Here is a 17,329-nt window from a genome sequence, read left to right on the forward strand (position 1 = left end):
TTTTGTTAAGTTATTTTGTAAAACGCATGGCTGCCCCAGCAAAGTGGCGTCCCGACGCTGATTGCAAACAAACAGAAGAGCAACAAGAGTAGATGAGAGGCAAGCAGAGTACTTGGGAAAGAGATGTGTTTTAATCACCTTTCGGGATGACACATGATTTTTGATGCTTCTGATGCTCACCGGGAGGGAATTCCACTTTAGGGGCAAGAAGGCAGAAAGAGCCCCTCCTGCTCTCTTCCCCCAAGGTACAGCAGCCAGGTGCTGACCAGTAGAGCGCTGCTGGCAGGTGAGTGTGTAGGGCTTGAAAATACATAATGAAATATAAAATTAAAAATGTAAAAGTTAAAAGTTAAAAAGGGAAAGTCCTAGTCAGTTTCTTAATGCTAAGCATTGTGCAGTGCAGTTAAAATAATGTTAACAAACTTCCCAGCTCTTGCTAGAGCCTGGCCTGTGTTATTGATAAAACACAGATCTGATGCTTCCCTGCAGTGTCTCAATGTCTTTTCCCGAAAGACTGGAGCCAATAGGCGCCGACGATCTATGGCAAAATGCGGACAGCAACATAGTAGGTGAAGCCAGGACTCACTCGTGTGGATAGTTGCAGAGCCTGCAAGTAAGCTGCCCATTCCGCCGGGCCCACAGCGAATTAAAATCAAAAATTGGTAGAGCTAACAGCCTCATGTACAGTATTTTATTGCGAGTCTGTGAGTGAAGAGAATAGTTGAAGTATGGTTGAAATTTCCCTTTGATGTATGAATCATTCAGTACTGTGAAGAGTGCGTTTTTAGAAAACCCGGCGACGTCTGTCTGGAATGACGCTAGAGTGGTTTGGCTTTTTATTGTTAGGGCTTGAGAAGATCGGCTAACGTATCGGGGGATTGGGCGTTCAGAATTCTATGGGAGATACAAAGGGCTTTGAAGTTGATGCGTTTCTCCACCGGAAGCCAGTGTAGTGTGCTGAGGAAGTTAGAAACAGAGCAGGTTCTCAGCAAGCTGAGGAGCCTCCGGACAGCAGCGTTTTGTGCCCTTTGTAAGCGATGTATCTCTGCTCTGTTGTCCCCTAGGTAAAGAGAGCTTGCATAGTCCAGCCTGGATAGTACAGTGGCCTGGATAATAGCATAGAAAAAACCCCAACAGGGGTTTAAGACCGCGCAGGAGCCCAAAGCAGACTCCAGCTACCACCTTGGTTTGAGCCTGGAAGGTCAATGCAGAGTCGACCCATACGCCCAGATTTTTAATCATCTGTTTGGGGGCAGGCGGGAGGCCCAGGGTGGGCAGCCGCCAGTGCTCACTCCATAGATGTTTTTTTTATCCGACCAACAAGATCTCAGATTTGCTGGGATTCAATTAAAGAGAGTTAAACGTCATCCATGTCCACAATAGCTGTTAAATCATCTTTAAATTTGAGCGCGTCCTGTGCAGAGTTGTCCGATAATGCGACCACTAACTTTGTCACATCCGCATAGGAGACTACAGTTAGCCCCCTCTCCTTACCGACTGCTGCCAGGGGTTGGATATAGATATTAAATAAAGAAGGGCTCAAAACAGAGCCTTGGAGAACCCCTTGGTGTACGGTGTGCGTCTGAGAACAGAAGGGGGGGAGCCAGCCCAGGGCCGAGCCACTGATGCCAATATCTTCCAAGCGCTGCAGAAGAATCTGATGGGACAGCGTGTCAAAAGCGGCGCTTAGATCCAGAAGGATCAGTGATGAGGCTCGTCCTACATCTAGTGAACTTCGTAAGTGTTCCTTAACAGCCAAAAGGGCAGTTTCAGTGCTGTGTAGTGGACGGAAGCCATTTTGGAAGGAGTCTAGCAGATTGTTGGCTTCTATGAAAGTGGTGAGAATGGAGTTAATGTAAGCTTCGGTGACCTTAGATACCAGAGGTAGAAGAGAGATAGGGTGGTAATTCTCCGGCTTGGAATCATCCAAAGTGGGTTTTTTAAGTAATGGAATCACCTTGGCGTGTTTCCAGGCGGTGGGGACCACAGCAGAGGCTATAGACAGATGCATGAGATCACAGAAGGGGGAAAGGAGCTGAGGTGGGAATTTCTGAAACTGATCAGGTTTGAGGGGATCTGCTGGCGAACCAGATTTAAATTTATTGTAAATAGTGCGCATGACTTCCCGACTTCCTGGGAGAGCGCATGTAAAGCTGAGACTGCAGGGGCGGCACTGGACTGGGGGCCTGCTCTAAATGCAGTGTGGGGAAAGGTTTTGTAAATGTCCTCAACCTTCTTAATAAAGAATGCTTCTCATGCCTCACATTGCTGATTAGAGGAAAGGACAGATGTGTTAGGTTGCAGTGAAGATTTGAGGTCCTTAAGCAAGGAGAGGATACATTTTGCAGGATTGCTGCTATTTTTGATTTTTACTGCAAAATAATCAGCTCTTTCTTTCTGAATAGATCTATGGTACTTTTTGATGACAACCCGTTATTGTACTTTCAGGGCAGGATTAGGATGACATCTTCATGCCTGTTTCAGGGCTTTGCAAATTTTCCTGGCCTGGGCCAGATTGTCGTTGAAACATGGGCTTGACTAGGATCTGCGACTTAGAGACAACTTTGCGGGGATAAGAGAGTCCAGAGAATGCGTGAGCTACCGGGACAGGATGACATCAGCCATTTCAGGATTATCTGGGAGGCTAGGTGTTTGATTGAGGAGGTCGCAAAAGCAGTCAGCATCCAGTTTATGCCAGGGACGCTTTAAAACTGCTTTCTGTGGGACATCCTGAGGAGTACCTACTCTCTGTAATGACACAGATACCAAATAGTGATCAGATCAGCCTGTCTATATTTACTTTTAAATACAGAAAAATACGGAAAATAGGCCTTCTTTTGATGATTTTTTTCTACTGTCAATCAAGTGCCAGGTCAGTAGGTATACAGACTGAGAGGTTGGAAAGATGACAAAACACAATAGATTTACTAATTAAGCTTAATACGGTGCAGATCTACACTTATTGGTGCTATTCTACAATGCAAGTGTTTATCAGATAAATGCTATTGCTCTGTATACTGCTGAAACCATCAGGATATTCAAATGTGAGTCTACATTTATCAGTCAAATGTGAAAAAATACCCTTTGCTGCTTCATTTATACAAAAAACACAAAACAAAAAATAAATATGGATAAACACTGACCGAAATGTCAAAAAAACAAATACAATAAAACCGGGATCACCAATTATAAATGGCCAATTCCTGCTGCCCAAGTCCTTTTTCTAGGTTTGGGGGCCTGGAATAGTCGGAGTTGTCACACTTGTACGGTAGGATGATTAGCAGTTGTGTTGGTTCATTGACAGCGCTTTCAGGGGCAGTGGGTAGGGCAAGCTGCAGTGTCCTCCTGATGAGGCACCAGCACTTGTTTATATTTTACAATTTCAGTACTGATTGTGAATCCTGTTCCTAAGATTAAAAAATAAACAGAACAAACAAAAAAAGTATTTATTAACCCCTTGCATGCTGCCGCGATTCTGCACCTGTGCGGCAGAATCGCGAGTGGGCGGGTTTATGACGGCCCCCAGCCGTCATCAGCACACGAGCGCCGTAGTGCATGACAGATGGGGGCCGCCATCAGCATGCAAGGGGTTAAAAGCTGGACTAAAAAGATGTTGTCTTTGCAACACATTCAGTATCTGGAAGACCCTTAATGCATCGCCGTTGAGCTATGTCAAGTAGCTCATTTCCCCTATGTCCACTGTGAGGGGCCCAGGACACCGCCAGTGCAGCCACTGGCGTCAGCCCACCTTCGATCCTGTACTGCAGCCAATCTCAATATTTCAAATACATTGCTGCACAAAGTTCAGGCGTGCAAAACCAAAGAAAGAGTTACCTCTGGCTTGGATGGCTATAGGATTAAAAAAAAAAGTTTAGGATGGATGAGCGCTGAATTTCAGAGTGAAGCCAGGGTGCTTGGTTAGATGAAAGGAATGAAAGTAAGGCCTAGTGACTGTGTATGCGATATGCGATGGCACCTGCTGCCTGTGTGCTTTAGTGTGTAGGTATGTTGAATATCCGACAGTGCCACAAGTGGGGGCTAACCCTGAACCCCTGAAAAAAGACGCACTGTCAACAAAAGAACAATGGGCCTGTGCACTTGTTGATTGTGTATGCAGAGCAATCTCTCTGTATCACAACTTCACATAGGTAGGTTTAACAGTGTTATCACGGTAAATTGCACAAGAAAAACATTCAGGGGTCTTAATTGTTCTTTTTTTATTTCTGTCTTTGCGAGCCATCGGATCACAACATACCTGCCAAACACATCTCTTGCACAGCCAAACACATCTCTTGCACAGCCAAACATATCTCCTGCACAGCCAAACACCTCTCCTGCACAGCCAAACACCTCTCCTGCACAGCCAAATACATCCAAACAAAGTTCTCACTAGTCCAGTTGGGTGGACCTTGAAAATTGCAGACACACTATTCTGGATATCCCTTCTCAGGGATAGCCCCACTTTTCAACTGTTCAAAAAGCAGCTGAAAGAAACATTGTTTTAGGTCTCACCTAGTTAGCGCTTGGGCTATCTCTTTAAGACCCTTTGTTTCAACTGGGCCTACAGCCTGCCATTGTGTAGTAAGGAGGTCCACGCAGGAAGGTTGTAAGTAGAGATGATTTATTCAAGTAGTTAACAAGTAGGATAGTTTAGAACAACAAGTAGTTAAGTTCTGAAGGAGAGCCCCACCAGGAGCAGCCTGTCAGCTGCTCAGCCCATGTCCAACTATCCCTTCACCTCTCTGTGTCCCAACATTCCAAGGCACATGAAGACTATCATTCTATTGAGCACAGAGCACAGGCACTGCCTGAGCAGGAGTGGTAAAATACATTACATACCAAACGCAGGATACTACATATCCCTTTTCCTTCCAACAGAAGAACAAATACAATATGTGCTAAAATATATCGAGAGTGAGCAAAGGACGGAAAGCAAGGAAAGAACAACGGTGTGACAGAGAGAACGTAAAGGAAAAGAGCAAGCAAGGCAGAGCGAGGAGTTCGAAGGGAGAAGACAAGGAGGAGAGGGTAAAGTGTAAGTAAGCAAATAGAATAGACCCATCTTCTACACCAATGAAATAGAAAGAAGGAAACAGTGAGACGCAAGAGAGGATATAAGAAATAGAGAGAGATAGACGTACCAAAGACAACCCCTACGCGCACCCACTGGCCAGGCAGGCAAGCAAGGAAAGAAGGACAAGGCACGACGGGAACAGAACAGAAGACAAACCCAAGCAATGGGAGAAAAGAAGGAAGAGATTCCTCCTGAAACAACAAGACGAACATTGCAGAAATGGAAGAACTGAAGACCAAAGAAGAAACAGCGAAATGTGTACGGTCCAGATTCCAAAAACGAAAAGGAAGTGACATCAAAAGGAAATCTGAACAAATGAGAAACAGAGAAGAAGCAAAGTATATACAAACAGTATCACTTATCCTCCCCTATTATCAAATAGACAAACCAATATGATATAATATATTGTGTTGTATAATAAAATCGGCAAGGTGGCATAAACAATTACATATTGAGAAAATAACAGCCAATGGGACAGAGACCCGTGGCCGTCTTCTACTCCTAGGCAGGAGGGTGAGGAGCCCTGTGAATGGGACCTAAAACCCATGACAAAGCAAGCATGTGAAGTAAACCCCCATGTAGAGGAAAACAGTACTGCCCTGTAAAGATGGCACTATAACCCATAAGACGCCCTGTGTGAGGGTGACTGAGTAAATATAAATGGGAGAGCGACCCATGAAATGGTGCTCTGTGAAAGGAAGAAACCCGTAAGTAGCCCGTGTAGGCACATGTAAGACAGCAAATGAGGCAAGAACCTATTGCCCTCCCTGTGTAGGGAAATGTAAAGTGTAAAATAGTACACAAGAAAAATGCACAATGAGCCCCTGTAGGCGAGTGCCCAAAGTCCATGAACACAAAATGTAGCCCATGTAGGCAAGAGAGTGGTGTGTATGGTACCTATTACCATCCCTATGTAGGGAGGAATAAAGTGTTAAAACATACGCATGTGAAATGAACACTGAGCGCATGAAGGTGTGTATCCAGAGTCCCTGAAGGTACAATACAATACCATGGTGGGTAAGTGTGAATAAGACAGTGCCAACATGAAATGTACCAAAAGCCAGAATTATAATGCAAAGGTGAAAACACAGCAAAGCATACAATAGGCTTAAAATAGAAATCGCTTTAACATTTAATTTGCTAAATGTAAGAATAAAGGGTGTTCGTGTAACCATAGTCTAACGGCAAATAACGAATTCAACGAGCAAGCAATGTGCTTGACGTTGACTTCTGAGGAGAAAAGCTCACCACGGGGGTGATGTGTGGGAAAGGATATGAAGGCACAGTGAAGGAAGGTGAGCAACAGTCATAACATTAGCTGAACTGTAAAGCACACAGTCAGCAATAGATACCATAAAAAGGGGTCATGACCCACAGCAGCTCGTAGGAGAAGTCTTGAGCGAGATCTTTTCTTGGATGATGTAGGGTAGACAATATAACAGCTTCAAAGCAATGTCAGGCACAGTATAAACCTGTGAAAGTTTTTTACGTTTCATCATCTGTGAGACGACTTTAGTGAAGAGCAGGTGCGCAAACCCCAAACGCTGTAGCACTGCAGTAGACGATAGAAACCAGCAGCAAATACTGTATTGTAGGGAAGATACATTTGAGCCACGAAACTTCCTGAAAAAGTTAGCGATAGGATGTACACCATGTTGTTCAGCAGAATGATGGCGGTCACGAAGACAGAACCACATGTAGAAAGATTCAGAGTCCACAATACGTAGTGTAGATGTGCACAAGGTCACACAGCATAGACAGCAGGTGCTGAGGATCACACAGCACAATGTAGTAAGAAGGCAATGTTCAGCAACATCTTCTTACCGCTGTTAGAAAAATCAAGACAAAACAAACAGCTATCTGTAAGTAGTAGAAGGCATGTGGTAGTGCAGCAGACTGAGGTGGTAAAGCCAAACTCCAAAATGTGTAGAGTAGATGAGCGCAGCACGCCTGATCTAGGGATGTCCGGTGGCGAGGACACTGGTGGGGCTGAATGGCGTAGTGCTTCATCTTACTTGTGTTGATGTCTTCTTTTCTTTTTTATGCTTGTTTCTCGCTTGTTGTCGTCATTCATGTTGATTGTAGAACACGCTTGTTTCATGTTGGCATCTTTTCGTTTCGAGTGGATACCTCCTCGTGTAGTATTTTCCACTTTCAAAAGTAGTCCGTAGTTCTGAAGTCTGCTGATCCTCTTTTCTTTGGCAGGTCTCTGAAGGGCAGATGTAACGCGTAGGTTCTTCGCCAGCTCGTCACCAACAAATGCAGTGAGGAGGTCCAGGCAGGAAGGTTGTAAGGAGAGATGATTTAATCAAGTAGTTAACAAGTAGGATAGCTCAGAACAACATGTAGTTAAGTTCTGAAGGAGAGCCCCACCAGGAGCAGCCTGTCAGCTGCTCAGCCCATGTCCAACTGTCCCTTCACCTCTCTGTGTCCCAACATTCCAAGGCACATGAAGACTCTATCATTCTATTAAGTACAGAGCACAGGCACGTGCTGAGCAGGAGTGGTAAAATACATTACATACCAAATGCAGGATACTACACATTGCTTACCAAGGGTTGGCTTCATTATCACCCTCATTTGCTTGCTTCTTATTGGTCAGCTGCTGTAGGCTTCCACCTCTTCGTCTGTGTGCCCCCTTTGTAGGTGCTACATTTTTCTTTGTGTTTAAAGTCTATTAGCACTCTACCAGTGTCCTTTTAAGATGGCTCCTTCATGTACTTCTCCCCTCTCTGTGTTTCTCCCTCGTTGCTGGCACCCGCCCCCTTAGGTGATTGTTTGTCCCCTAATCATCCTTCCATCCTATGTTGTTGTTGTTTGCCTCCAACCACCTCCAATATTGTTGCTTGGTCCCATGCCCCTCCGTCGTCGTTGCTTGCCCCCCATTCCTTCCCTCCCTCCGACATTGTTGTTGCTTGCTTCCACCCACCTGCCATAGCAAAAAAACCACAATGATGCAGACAACGATGGCCACATCATCCCGCTTCCCCCACTCCCTCTGTGTTCCCTCCCTTCCTCCGTGATTCCTCCCATCCCGCACTCCCACCAAAAAAAAGACTTTAAAAAAAACTTTCAGCCGTGCCCCCTACCTCCTGGTAAATTAAAAGCGCTATGACGCAGACGCCTCTGGCTGCATCATATCGATTTTACCCTGTATCCTTCATGATGCATACCATTCCTCTGTGATACCTCCACTCCATCAGCAGTAAAAAAACAAGCATTTACAATGCAACGGTTTCGCCTTTGTAAAGGTTTGAGCTATTGGCATTGTAAATGACAAATTTTGTATTTATGTGTTGGTTTTGAAAGCAGATAAATAAATGGCATTGTCATTTACAATGCCAATAGCTTAATCTCACAAATGCGAGACCTATTGCAGCTGCATCAGACCCCACTACACATCTATCCAGCACTACAACACACGTGCAGCTGTGTCACCATTAAAGTGTTACAAAGCACCATAGACAACTGCACCAGCCATCGCACCCTGAAGGAGCCCCAGTAATGGATTATGCGCAATGGGACAGATAAAAAAAACACTATTAATTAAGCAATATTGACAGGAATGGGACAAATTAAAAACACCATTAAAATATTGGCAGGCTGCGTTTCTCGGGAGATTCCCACGAGTGTTATTTTTCCACTTCACAGATTTCTTCATTGTTAGTTTATAGAATGGAGTCGTTCTTTGAACCCTGTGCTCTTCTGGCATGTGCACCCTCCCTGCCTATGACTTTCTGTCATGTACCCCCACTTCCGGGATCCTCACCCTGCCTCAGTAAGCCGTCAAGTGAGCGCATAGCACATTTGACATTCTATCGTACATGCCACTTGAGACCCACTGCCTGGCGGATGTGTCAACCCGCTGCGACATCTCACATCGTGCAAAGGTGACATCTCGCTTTGGATGTGAACAGTGCGCGCATGTGAAGTGGTGGGAGTGAGGAGGAAGACGCTTGTAACTGAGCAGAGGTGGAAAGAGGGGTGGATATCATAACAGAAAGAAACTGGCTACAAATAGCTCACCTTCCCGCTTTTCTGAGAAAAAAATACCTAAGTGCACACTCTTTAAATAGAAAAAAAACTATGTATTATCAATGTACCGTGCAAAATGTAAACCGTCTTAATGATTCTTCTACCCGCACTTTCATTGATTCTGTCTGCTTGCAGCTGCAAAAGTGTTAACACAAGATTTTTATGGCAGTCTTTTTTTACGTAGGTATTCGCAAACTTGAAGTGACACTCTTTCACCATATTTGTGTATGCACGGCGGGCTTAGGCGATTTGCCCACAGTCATATGATGCTGAGCAGAGGAGGATTCGAACCTGGGTACCCAGCTCTAGCCGCTAGGGCAGATCTCCTCCCAGACTGGAGAAATTAGCCGTCCTCAAACATGTTTTAAACGCGTACACAGCACAGTCAGTCATAGAGCTGCTCTGTTCCTAAGAACACGGAAAACCATTTGTGTTTTTTCTCCGGGAACTGTTAATTATTACCTGCAGACAAACCCCGGGCGCATCTATTTCTCGACAGGCCCAGCTTGCATAGGGGGCCAAGCAAAAGAGGTGCGCGGGCTGAAAGCGCACCGGCAAGAATACCTCCCCTGTCTCGCCAAACATGAAAGAAATTGGAATTCTCCACACACACACACACACACACCAAACTTCCCCACGCACAGCCGATCACACCAATCCTCGACAGACCTAGTTAGCAGAGGAGGCCAAGGAAACAAGCACCTACGGGCACACGGACAGCGGGGGGGGGGGTCGGGAAGACGAACAGAGGGAGGGGGGCAGAACGGGCACACGGACAGTGGGAGGGGCGCAGGAACGGGCACACGGACAGCGGGAGGGGGGGCGGGAACGGACAGCGGGACATCGCGCAACCCACCCCTGCAAAGGACACTTCCGAAATGGTGGAAAACAAAGCTGTAAAAAATAAAAATAAATAAACACCGCCCACCGCCGCATGACGATCGCAAGGGGGTGGGATGAGTAAAAATGGCCGGAACGCCCACGAATCTGCTCCGGCCATGACGGACAGATCTCTGTTCCAATGGCTAGCCTCCATTTATGGAGCTAGCCAATGGAACAGAGGGGCGGGACATGGGTACACATCTCTAGACATAAGATTTCGCCCTGTGCGAAAGTCTGCTTGCGGAGCTTTCGGCGAGGCGAAACCTAAAAAGGGCTATGAAGTGGCCAGCGCTGGCCGCATCACAGTTTTTTTCTTAAGCTTCTAGCTATGCTGGGCCACAGTCACGCTTCTATACAACATGGCTCAAAACATTGACCAAGCCAATACCTCACGTAGGAGAGACCTACTGGCATCCAATGCTTGACCAGTGCCCGTCCACTGAGTATGGTGCATGGGGTTAACTCCTTCCGTGCTCATGACGAGCCCAGCTCATCATGAGTCACAGTGGAGCTGTGCTCATGACGAGCTGTGGTCCGCCCACGCGGGATTGATTACCTGCCTGTGTGGGAGAATTAATCAGTGGGCAGGGTTGTGACAAGCTCCAGCTCGTCATGAGCACAGTTCCACTGTGACTCATGATGAGCTGGGCTCGTCACAAGCACCGCGGCACCCCCGGACCCTCCGGTCTCCCCCCCCCCCCCCCCCCCACCCCCTCTTCGGGGGAATTACCCCCGCAGCGAAGGGGCTAAACACACTACTGTTGCACAGATTATGACTTAGTCAGTGCTTTCCGACTCCTGAATCCCTAATTGTGAAGGGGTCGAAAGTCTGACTTGGGTGGTATTGTCGACCGCATCCAGTAATTACCAGGTGCATTAAATACCTCACCCTTTGTTACAATTTGGCAGGCCAAACCTGCTGGAATTTAACAGTGGAAAAATGTACGGTATTTACTGTACCATGAGGATTTGATGCAGTAACCACCAGAATCTGCTTGTTACTCCCAAGAAACTGACAAAAGGTGCTACTTATGGCACCTGATAACTAACAGAGCCCATTTTATTGTTATTTATCTGATGCAGCAAAAGGCACCTGGAGTCCCACACAGAAGGAATCAGAGCCTCTGTGGAATATGTGGATTTCTTTCATCTTGCAAGGTTTAACTCTCCCTTTTTAATATGTTACTCCATTAGTTTCTTTGTCTATATGTAAGTTGGCTTCTATTTCTGGTCTCTTCTTTCAGTTGCTGGTGCCTTAAAACTGTACTTGTGCAACAGTTTGCAGTTTGGTTTAAGAATCAGAGCCAGAGGAACATTACATTAAATGGAATGTTGATCCTTTGCCATCGCCACGGAGCTGAGCGCCTGGAGACGTTTCATAGGCACTTTGGAGCGGCTGTTCGAACTGCATGAGCGGGTTACAAATGACCAATAAAAATAATAGAAATATTGTATTTCAACGCCTGGCTTTCTGATTTCATAGAATTGTGATAGCTCAGAAATACACTTTTTATAAACGTAGAGCAATGCGACTGGTTTTATTCTGGGTTTAAATGGTTTAAGTGTCCCTCAGATGGATGAAGGAAACACAGGACACGCCCAGGAGAGTTTATTTTCTGCATTATGTTTGTAGAGCACAATCTGAACCCTGTCAACTACTCCCTATTTGGCTAAATCTTTATAAATGCACTTGGGTTACACATCACTAAAGTAAAAAGGGCATACTTTCAAAACCTGTACAGATATTTCGGTTCTATTTACTTTGGCATCATCTCACTTTTAGATGAAATTCGTTACAAACCTGTGCCAAGCCTTACAGAGTTTATGATGCCCGCACTACTAAAGAGAATAAAATCTAAAACACACATTTGGTTTTGTCTGATCCTCGCTGAAGCAGACGTCGGGTTACACCGTGCAGGATAAGGAGAAGGAGGCGTGGCTTTCCTGTTTCTGAAGGCCACATATGAAGGAGTCTAGAAATATATTTCACTGTGCATTTTGTAAGCTGCCCTTGGCTGGCTCCTCCCACATCCTGCTGGGTGCACACAGCACACCCCTGAGGGCAGCCAGCCTTCCCAGCATGGCAGGACCATGTTCCTGGCTCTCTGCCTCCACAAACTGGTTTCTCCTCTGGCTCCGAAAGGAACACATTTCATGCTAAGTGTGCAGACAGAAGTGACGGGATTCTGGAATCGCACAGCCTGCAAACAGAGCTGAGTGAAAGGGCTTCCAATTCAAGCAGAGGAGGGAACTGTGGCCCAAAGAGAGTGAGGGACTTGCCCACAATCAGTGGGTGGATGAATGAGGGAGGCAGTCGAGCGACTTCGACTTGCTAAATTTACACGTCGTAGGATAGTCAAGAAACCGCACTCATCACTAGGTCTTCCTCGTATTCCAGACGTTTCTAAAAGTGTCTTTCAATTAGTGTTAAGATGAGGAACTCTACACAATGTCTACCTGACACTTAGCACGGGACTAGACACAAAGCCGGGCATTGGGATCCATGGTGCTCGCAGCTCAAGGCTGGTCACTCCTTCCCTGATGCCAATCATACTGAATGACTATCAATGGAATCTAAATTTACACTCAACAATCTGCACCAGTCTTGAGAATCTCACTGGGATCACTGGTCTGTAAGGTAGGCCTATCCCCGCAACTTCTGTCAAGCACACCCTTTATTGTGGTTGATGTTCAAACACCTAACACTAGCCAGTCTCTAAAGAACTTACTGAGCCTCATAGTGCCAGTCGAAGGTACCCCCAGCCCAGTCCACTAAGACTTCAGCCGACAGAGCTATGGGTCCAGCCCTCTTGCTCCCCCCTTCTTTGGCCAGGAATTAGCCGAGCCAGCCTTCTACAAAATGGACTTCATTTTTTGCCACACCAGCCAAGACTGTTAATGCAGGAATGTCAGACTTTGTCCAAAAAATGTAGCAAGTAGCTCTGGTCGGAGAGCTTCTCCTCCTATACAGAAGGCTTGAAAATGAAAGGCGCCTAGGGCAGTAAGAGGCCTTTGGAAGCTCCACATTCACTTTAATACACAATGCCGTTACTCAATCACACCCAACCATCACCAAAAACATTTACGCATTTATGTCCTAAAGCATGTCTCTTACCCATCTCCTCGAAGAACTTCCGCCAAGTGATCAGCCACCAGGATGGCCCTCAGGCAGCCAAGGCTTAGATCATCCACAGTCTTGCAGCCATGTAGAGCGACACAGTTCAAAATGACACTTTTCATGCTGACCGAAGTAGAGGATGGAGGTGTTAGATAGTGAGGAATGTGACCCAGCACCTGCTCAAACACCAAACTCCTTTCCAGCCGCACTGCTAGGCCAAAGTCTGAGAGCTCACAGCTTTGAAGTGGTAGCACGCCTTCACCTTTGATGGATGAAATACGTTTTACATCCTCTTCAGGAACCTGTGGGGAAATTAAAAGTTACATGAGTAAACAGCCAGTTGCGTGAACAAGCAGGCAATGATTTGAATGGAAAGGGGATGCTCGGAATGGACAGCTAGTTGCTTCAATAAAAAGATCATAGCGACTTTCCTCTTTCTATGGTTTATTTTCTCATCCCTTTCTTTTTTTCCTTCCTTTCTTATATATTAGTATTGTTCGTTATTGGTGCATGTATCACAATCAACATTTGTATCTCAATATGGGCCCTTGCTGGATGTGCATGTCACTGTATTTGCTGTTATTTTTAGTAGTCAATTTATGTCAATAAAAATAATTCCCACAAAAAAAAGAATACATGGATGTAAAAATGTAGTCTTGATGAAGACCTAATTGGTTGTGCAAATGTTTGCAAAATCCAACAGGTGATGTTTTGACTGAACACATTTGCTTTAAAATATATATGGTTAGACAATATAAATGCTGTGTCAATACGCGGGTGACAGACTAAATGGCTCGAAAATGGATATATCAAAGACTGACTGAAGGATTATTTGGGTGTGCGGTGTGTGAATAAATAACGTTTCTGAGAATAAACGTGTGATTAGTTGAGAAGAAAAAATGAATTATTCATGAATCGTGAGTACATAACTCAGTGGATAACTGATTAGAGAAAACGTAAGCTGAAATTATAAACAATAAGAAACATGGGCAATATGCTGAAATGAATGTCAAAGTAGTTCAACCAGCAGTTGGATCCTGGCATGATCAGGGAACCGATGACTGGATGGATGAAGAACAGCATCAATGCATGGAAAAGTACATAAATTAATATCCGAGAACGCCTAAAAGGAGTGTTGTCCCTTAATCAGACCCTCCAGAATTTCGCGATTTGCAAAAAGATTGCGAAAACTGCAGTTTTTTCAAAAGGAAACGCTTTTTACAAAAGTACCCGCGAAATTTCTGAATGCGAGACCCTCCTTGTATTGGTCCAGCGGCTCACACTGGGCCAGTAGGAGGAGGGTTTCTTGTATTCCTGTGAGGGTCGTGATGACTTCCACCTTTAAATGCCCACTAGACCGGCTAGTCTAGTGAATCTTGTGAATTAATGTTTTATTTGTTTGAGACGGTTTTAATTAATCATGCATTAAAGTCATTACCACTGTCACTAGACCCACTGCATGCCCTGTGGGTGGCGGGCTCTAAACATTAAAAAAAATAAACACCCCCTGGGCTAGCCGCTTGCCCCGTGGGCCCAAAACTTGATACAATTGAATGCCTCCCTGGGTCCACCACCCACAGGGCACCTGGGGTGCATTAACTGTTATCAGGTTTAAGCCCGCCGTCCACGGGGCATTCATTTTTTTAATGTTTAGAGACTGCCGCCCACCTGGCATGCAGCGGGCCCAACGGGCATTTCTTTGTTTCAAGTTCCCCACAACTTGATAAAAATACATGCAAATGGCAAAATAATATGCCGCAAAATTGCTGTATTTGTGCCGCAAAATTTGCTAATTCATGCCGCGATATCAAGGGGGCCTGCTCAAATGAAGAAATGTGAAGGTAGAGCTCAGATCTGCCCCCGAGAAGGAGCTGAAAGTGGGACACTTGAAACCTTTAGTGATTTCCAGTCAAACCTTAAAGACTGACACAGAATGAGATCTCTGCATCTGAGCCATCAAAGGATAACATGTGGGTTTCTTTAATACAAGATTACCTTTGACCAGCTTTCACTGCAGGCCCAGGCACGAGAAAGGAGTCTGCAGGCACTGTCCTGCTGTCTGGTTTTCACTGTGGCAGCTGCACATACATACATTTCAGGAGACCATGGATTGGGATTTTGTTTTAAAATGAAAGGTACAGAGCAGCGAAGAAGATGCTCACATCCTGTGTGTCTGAACTCATAGTTAGAACAGTCACAACATTAAAGGGTTTACAAACAAAAACACTTAAAGCAACCTCATTGTACTGTACTGCAAGCTGGGTGTGCAGACAACTTCGCCATTACGTGCTTTGCTGTCTAGTTAAGAACAATTAATGAAATCGCTTCCAATTAAATTAATTAACTGTTCTTTACTTTTCTTTTACCTGTTTTCAATGTATAAGCTAATGTGTTTTTCTTAGTTTTGCGATCTTATTGTATATGTGCAGTTCATTGGTCATTTTGCTACATACCCTGAAATGTTTGTGTAAACCACAACTGTTCTCGTGTGAAAAACAAAGTTTACATTGATTACTGCCTAGCTATGGTTAAAAGATTAACAGCTGCAAACTGACGAGACTAAAAGGCAGTTTTTGAATACAAGATGAAAATGGGGGTAGGAGAGACAAAGCTCTGTGTACAAAATGGAACAGCAAATCACTCAAAGCGCTAGGTAGAGACCACAAAGTGAACAGAAATCGGCGAGTAGAGTTACACACTGACATCTCAGCTGTGATAACTTCTGAATAGAACTACTAAAGTTGGTACGCAAGGTTTCAAACAATTTGTTACATTACACCCGACTTGCTGCCTAACTCAAAACTAATGTAATGTGTTGCAACATGTACCTTTTAGAAATTTGCTACTCTGTTGCCCAATTTTACCAGTGGCCATTTGCTGAAGTTGGCCATGAGATAGTCTTCTGCCCACCTGGAGAGACATGTAAACTGCTCCTAGGACAGATATAGAAGTCTGGCTTTGGAGGAGGTGTTACCCAAAAGGCGAGCTTTAGGGGGGACTCTGCATTTGAAGGGCAAATGGCATTCACAAACACACGAGAGATGCTGTTTTTTGTGTTTGAGTAGACAGGGTGGCGTTAGGGATAGAGAGCGGGAAACACTGGCCAAACTTTTTCAGTGGGCGTATAGCCCACAAATAGCCACACCTCTAGACAAAGCGGCTACCGAGCTCTTGAGGACGAAAGAGGAGTTCTGCCATCTTGAGAGTGAGCAGAATGAAGCCTTCTGAGATAGCTGGATGCCACACGTTACAAAATGTTGTCATCAGGCGAGGGGGAATCTAGTAGCTCATTGGCTAGTGACCGTGACCTGCCACATTCTGGGCATGAAGGAGGCACCCAGAGTTCAGGTCTCACTTAAATGGAAGAGGACCAAAGGAGGACTGCCCTACTGACTTTGGAACCAGCACAAAAGAAGCTACACCGAAGTTGGACTGCACCCACTGCTCCTTGGGCTAGCAAAGGAAAGTACTGTGCCTACTGTGTCCTGTTCGTGGAGAAGTCGTGCTCTGACCCAATCTTGAAGCAGAAATTCCAAGTCAGTTGGCAAACTTCCTAGTCGCATCTCAGTCACAAAAGCCGATGAAATCTGCTGGGGCAGGTTGGTAGCCTAGATTACCGGATCGCTGCTGTGCAGCCCAAGAAAGCAGCATCCAACGCTCAAAAGCTGCACCCGAATCTGCTGGACCCGGGAAAGTCATCAGAGTGCAACTTGGTCAACCAGAAGATATTCCATCAAAAGAAGGAAACTGCTGTAACCATTGTGTCAGGCGACTGGCAGCCCAGTGGCAACAAGACTTCTGCTCTGCCAAAATGACTTCATGGGATGGCAATCCCTGTGGCCAGAATCGCTTCACGAGGACCGAGGAGTAGCCCCAGGAAGACCCCCATCGACTGCACAACATCTTCAGCATCCTGTATCCCTTGCATCAGGACCACTCCACAGAAGTCAATTGCAAGGATCCTCTAACCCTCGAACTAGACTGAAGACTGCTTTCTTAAGGAAGTAACTGTTCTGTTGGACCTTGGTGGACCCTTTGACTTACTCCCTGCTGGATTTGGTAGAACAAAGTAACTCAAAGTAGCCACATTCCACTCTAACAAAGTTTTTCTTGAAAATGTTTGTGTCAAATTCCTTGAATTTGTCAATGATTGTTCGCGGTTAAGTGAAAAGTGTTGATTTATAGTTTCTTGTGAAATCTATAACTCCAAAACCCTCCCA

At 45.3% G+C, this 17,329-nt stretch overlaps 1 protein-coding gene across 3 annotated transcripts in view; it reads right to left on the reverse strand.

The window, feature by feature from the left end:
* DALRD3 (DALR anticodon binding domain containing 3) overlaps positions 1 to 17,329 on the reverse strand; it is a 105,013-nt gene that overhangs the window by 74,059 nt on the left and 13,625 nt on the right. For all 3 annotated transcript variants that reach the window (XM_078661799.1, XM_078661798.1, XM_078661800.1), the window contains exon 2: positions 13,107 to 13,411. In XM_078661799.1, the coding sequence (XP_078517925.1) occupies positions 13,107 to 13,411 (305 nt within the window). The remainder of the gene's footprint in view (positions 1 to 13,106; positions 13,412 to 17,329) is intronic.

The sequence above is a fragment of the Lissotriton helveticus genome, chromosome 9, assembly GCF_964261635.1.
Source record: "Lissotriton helveticus chromosome 9, aLisHel1.1, whole genome shotgun sequence".
Lineage (NCBI taxonomy): Eukaryota > Metazoa > Chordata > Amphibia > Caudata > Salamandridae > Lissotriton > Lissotriton helveticus.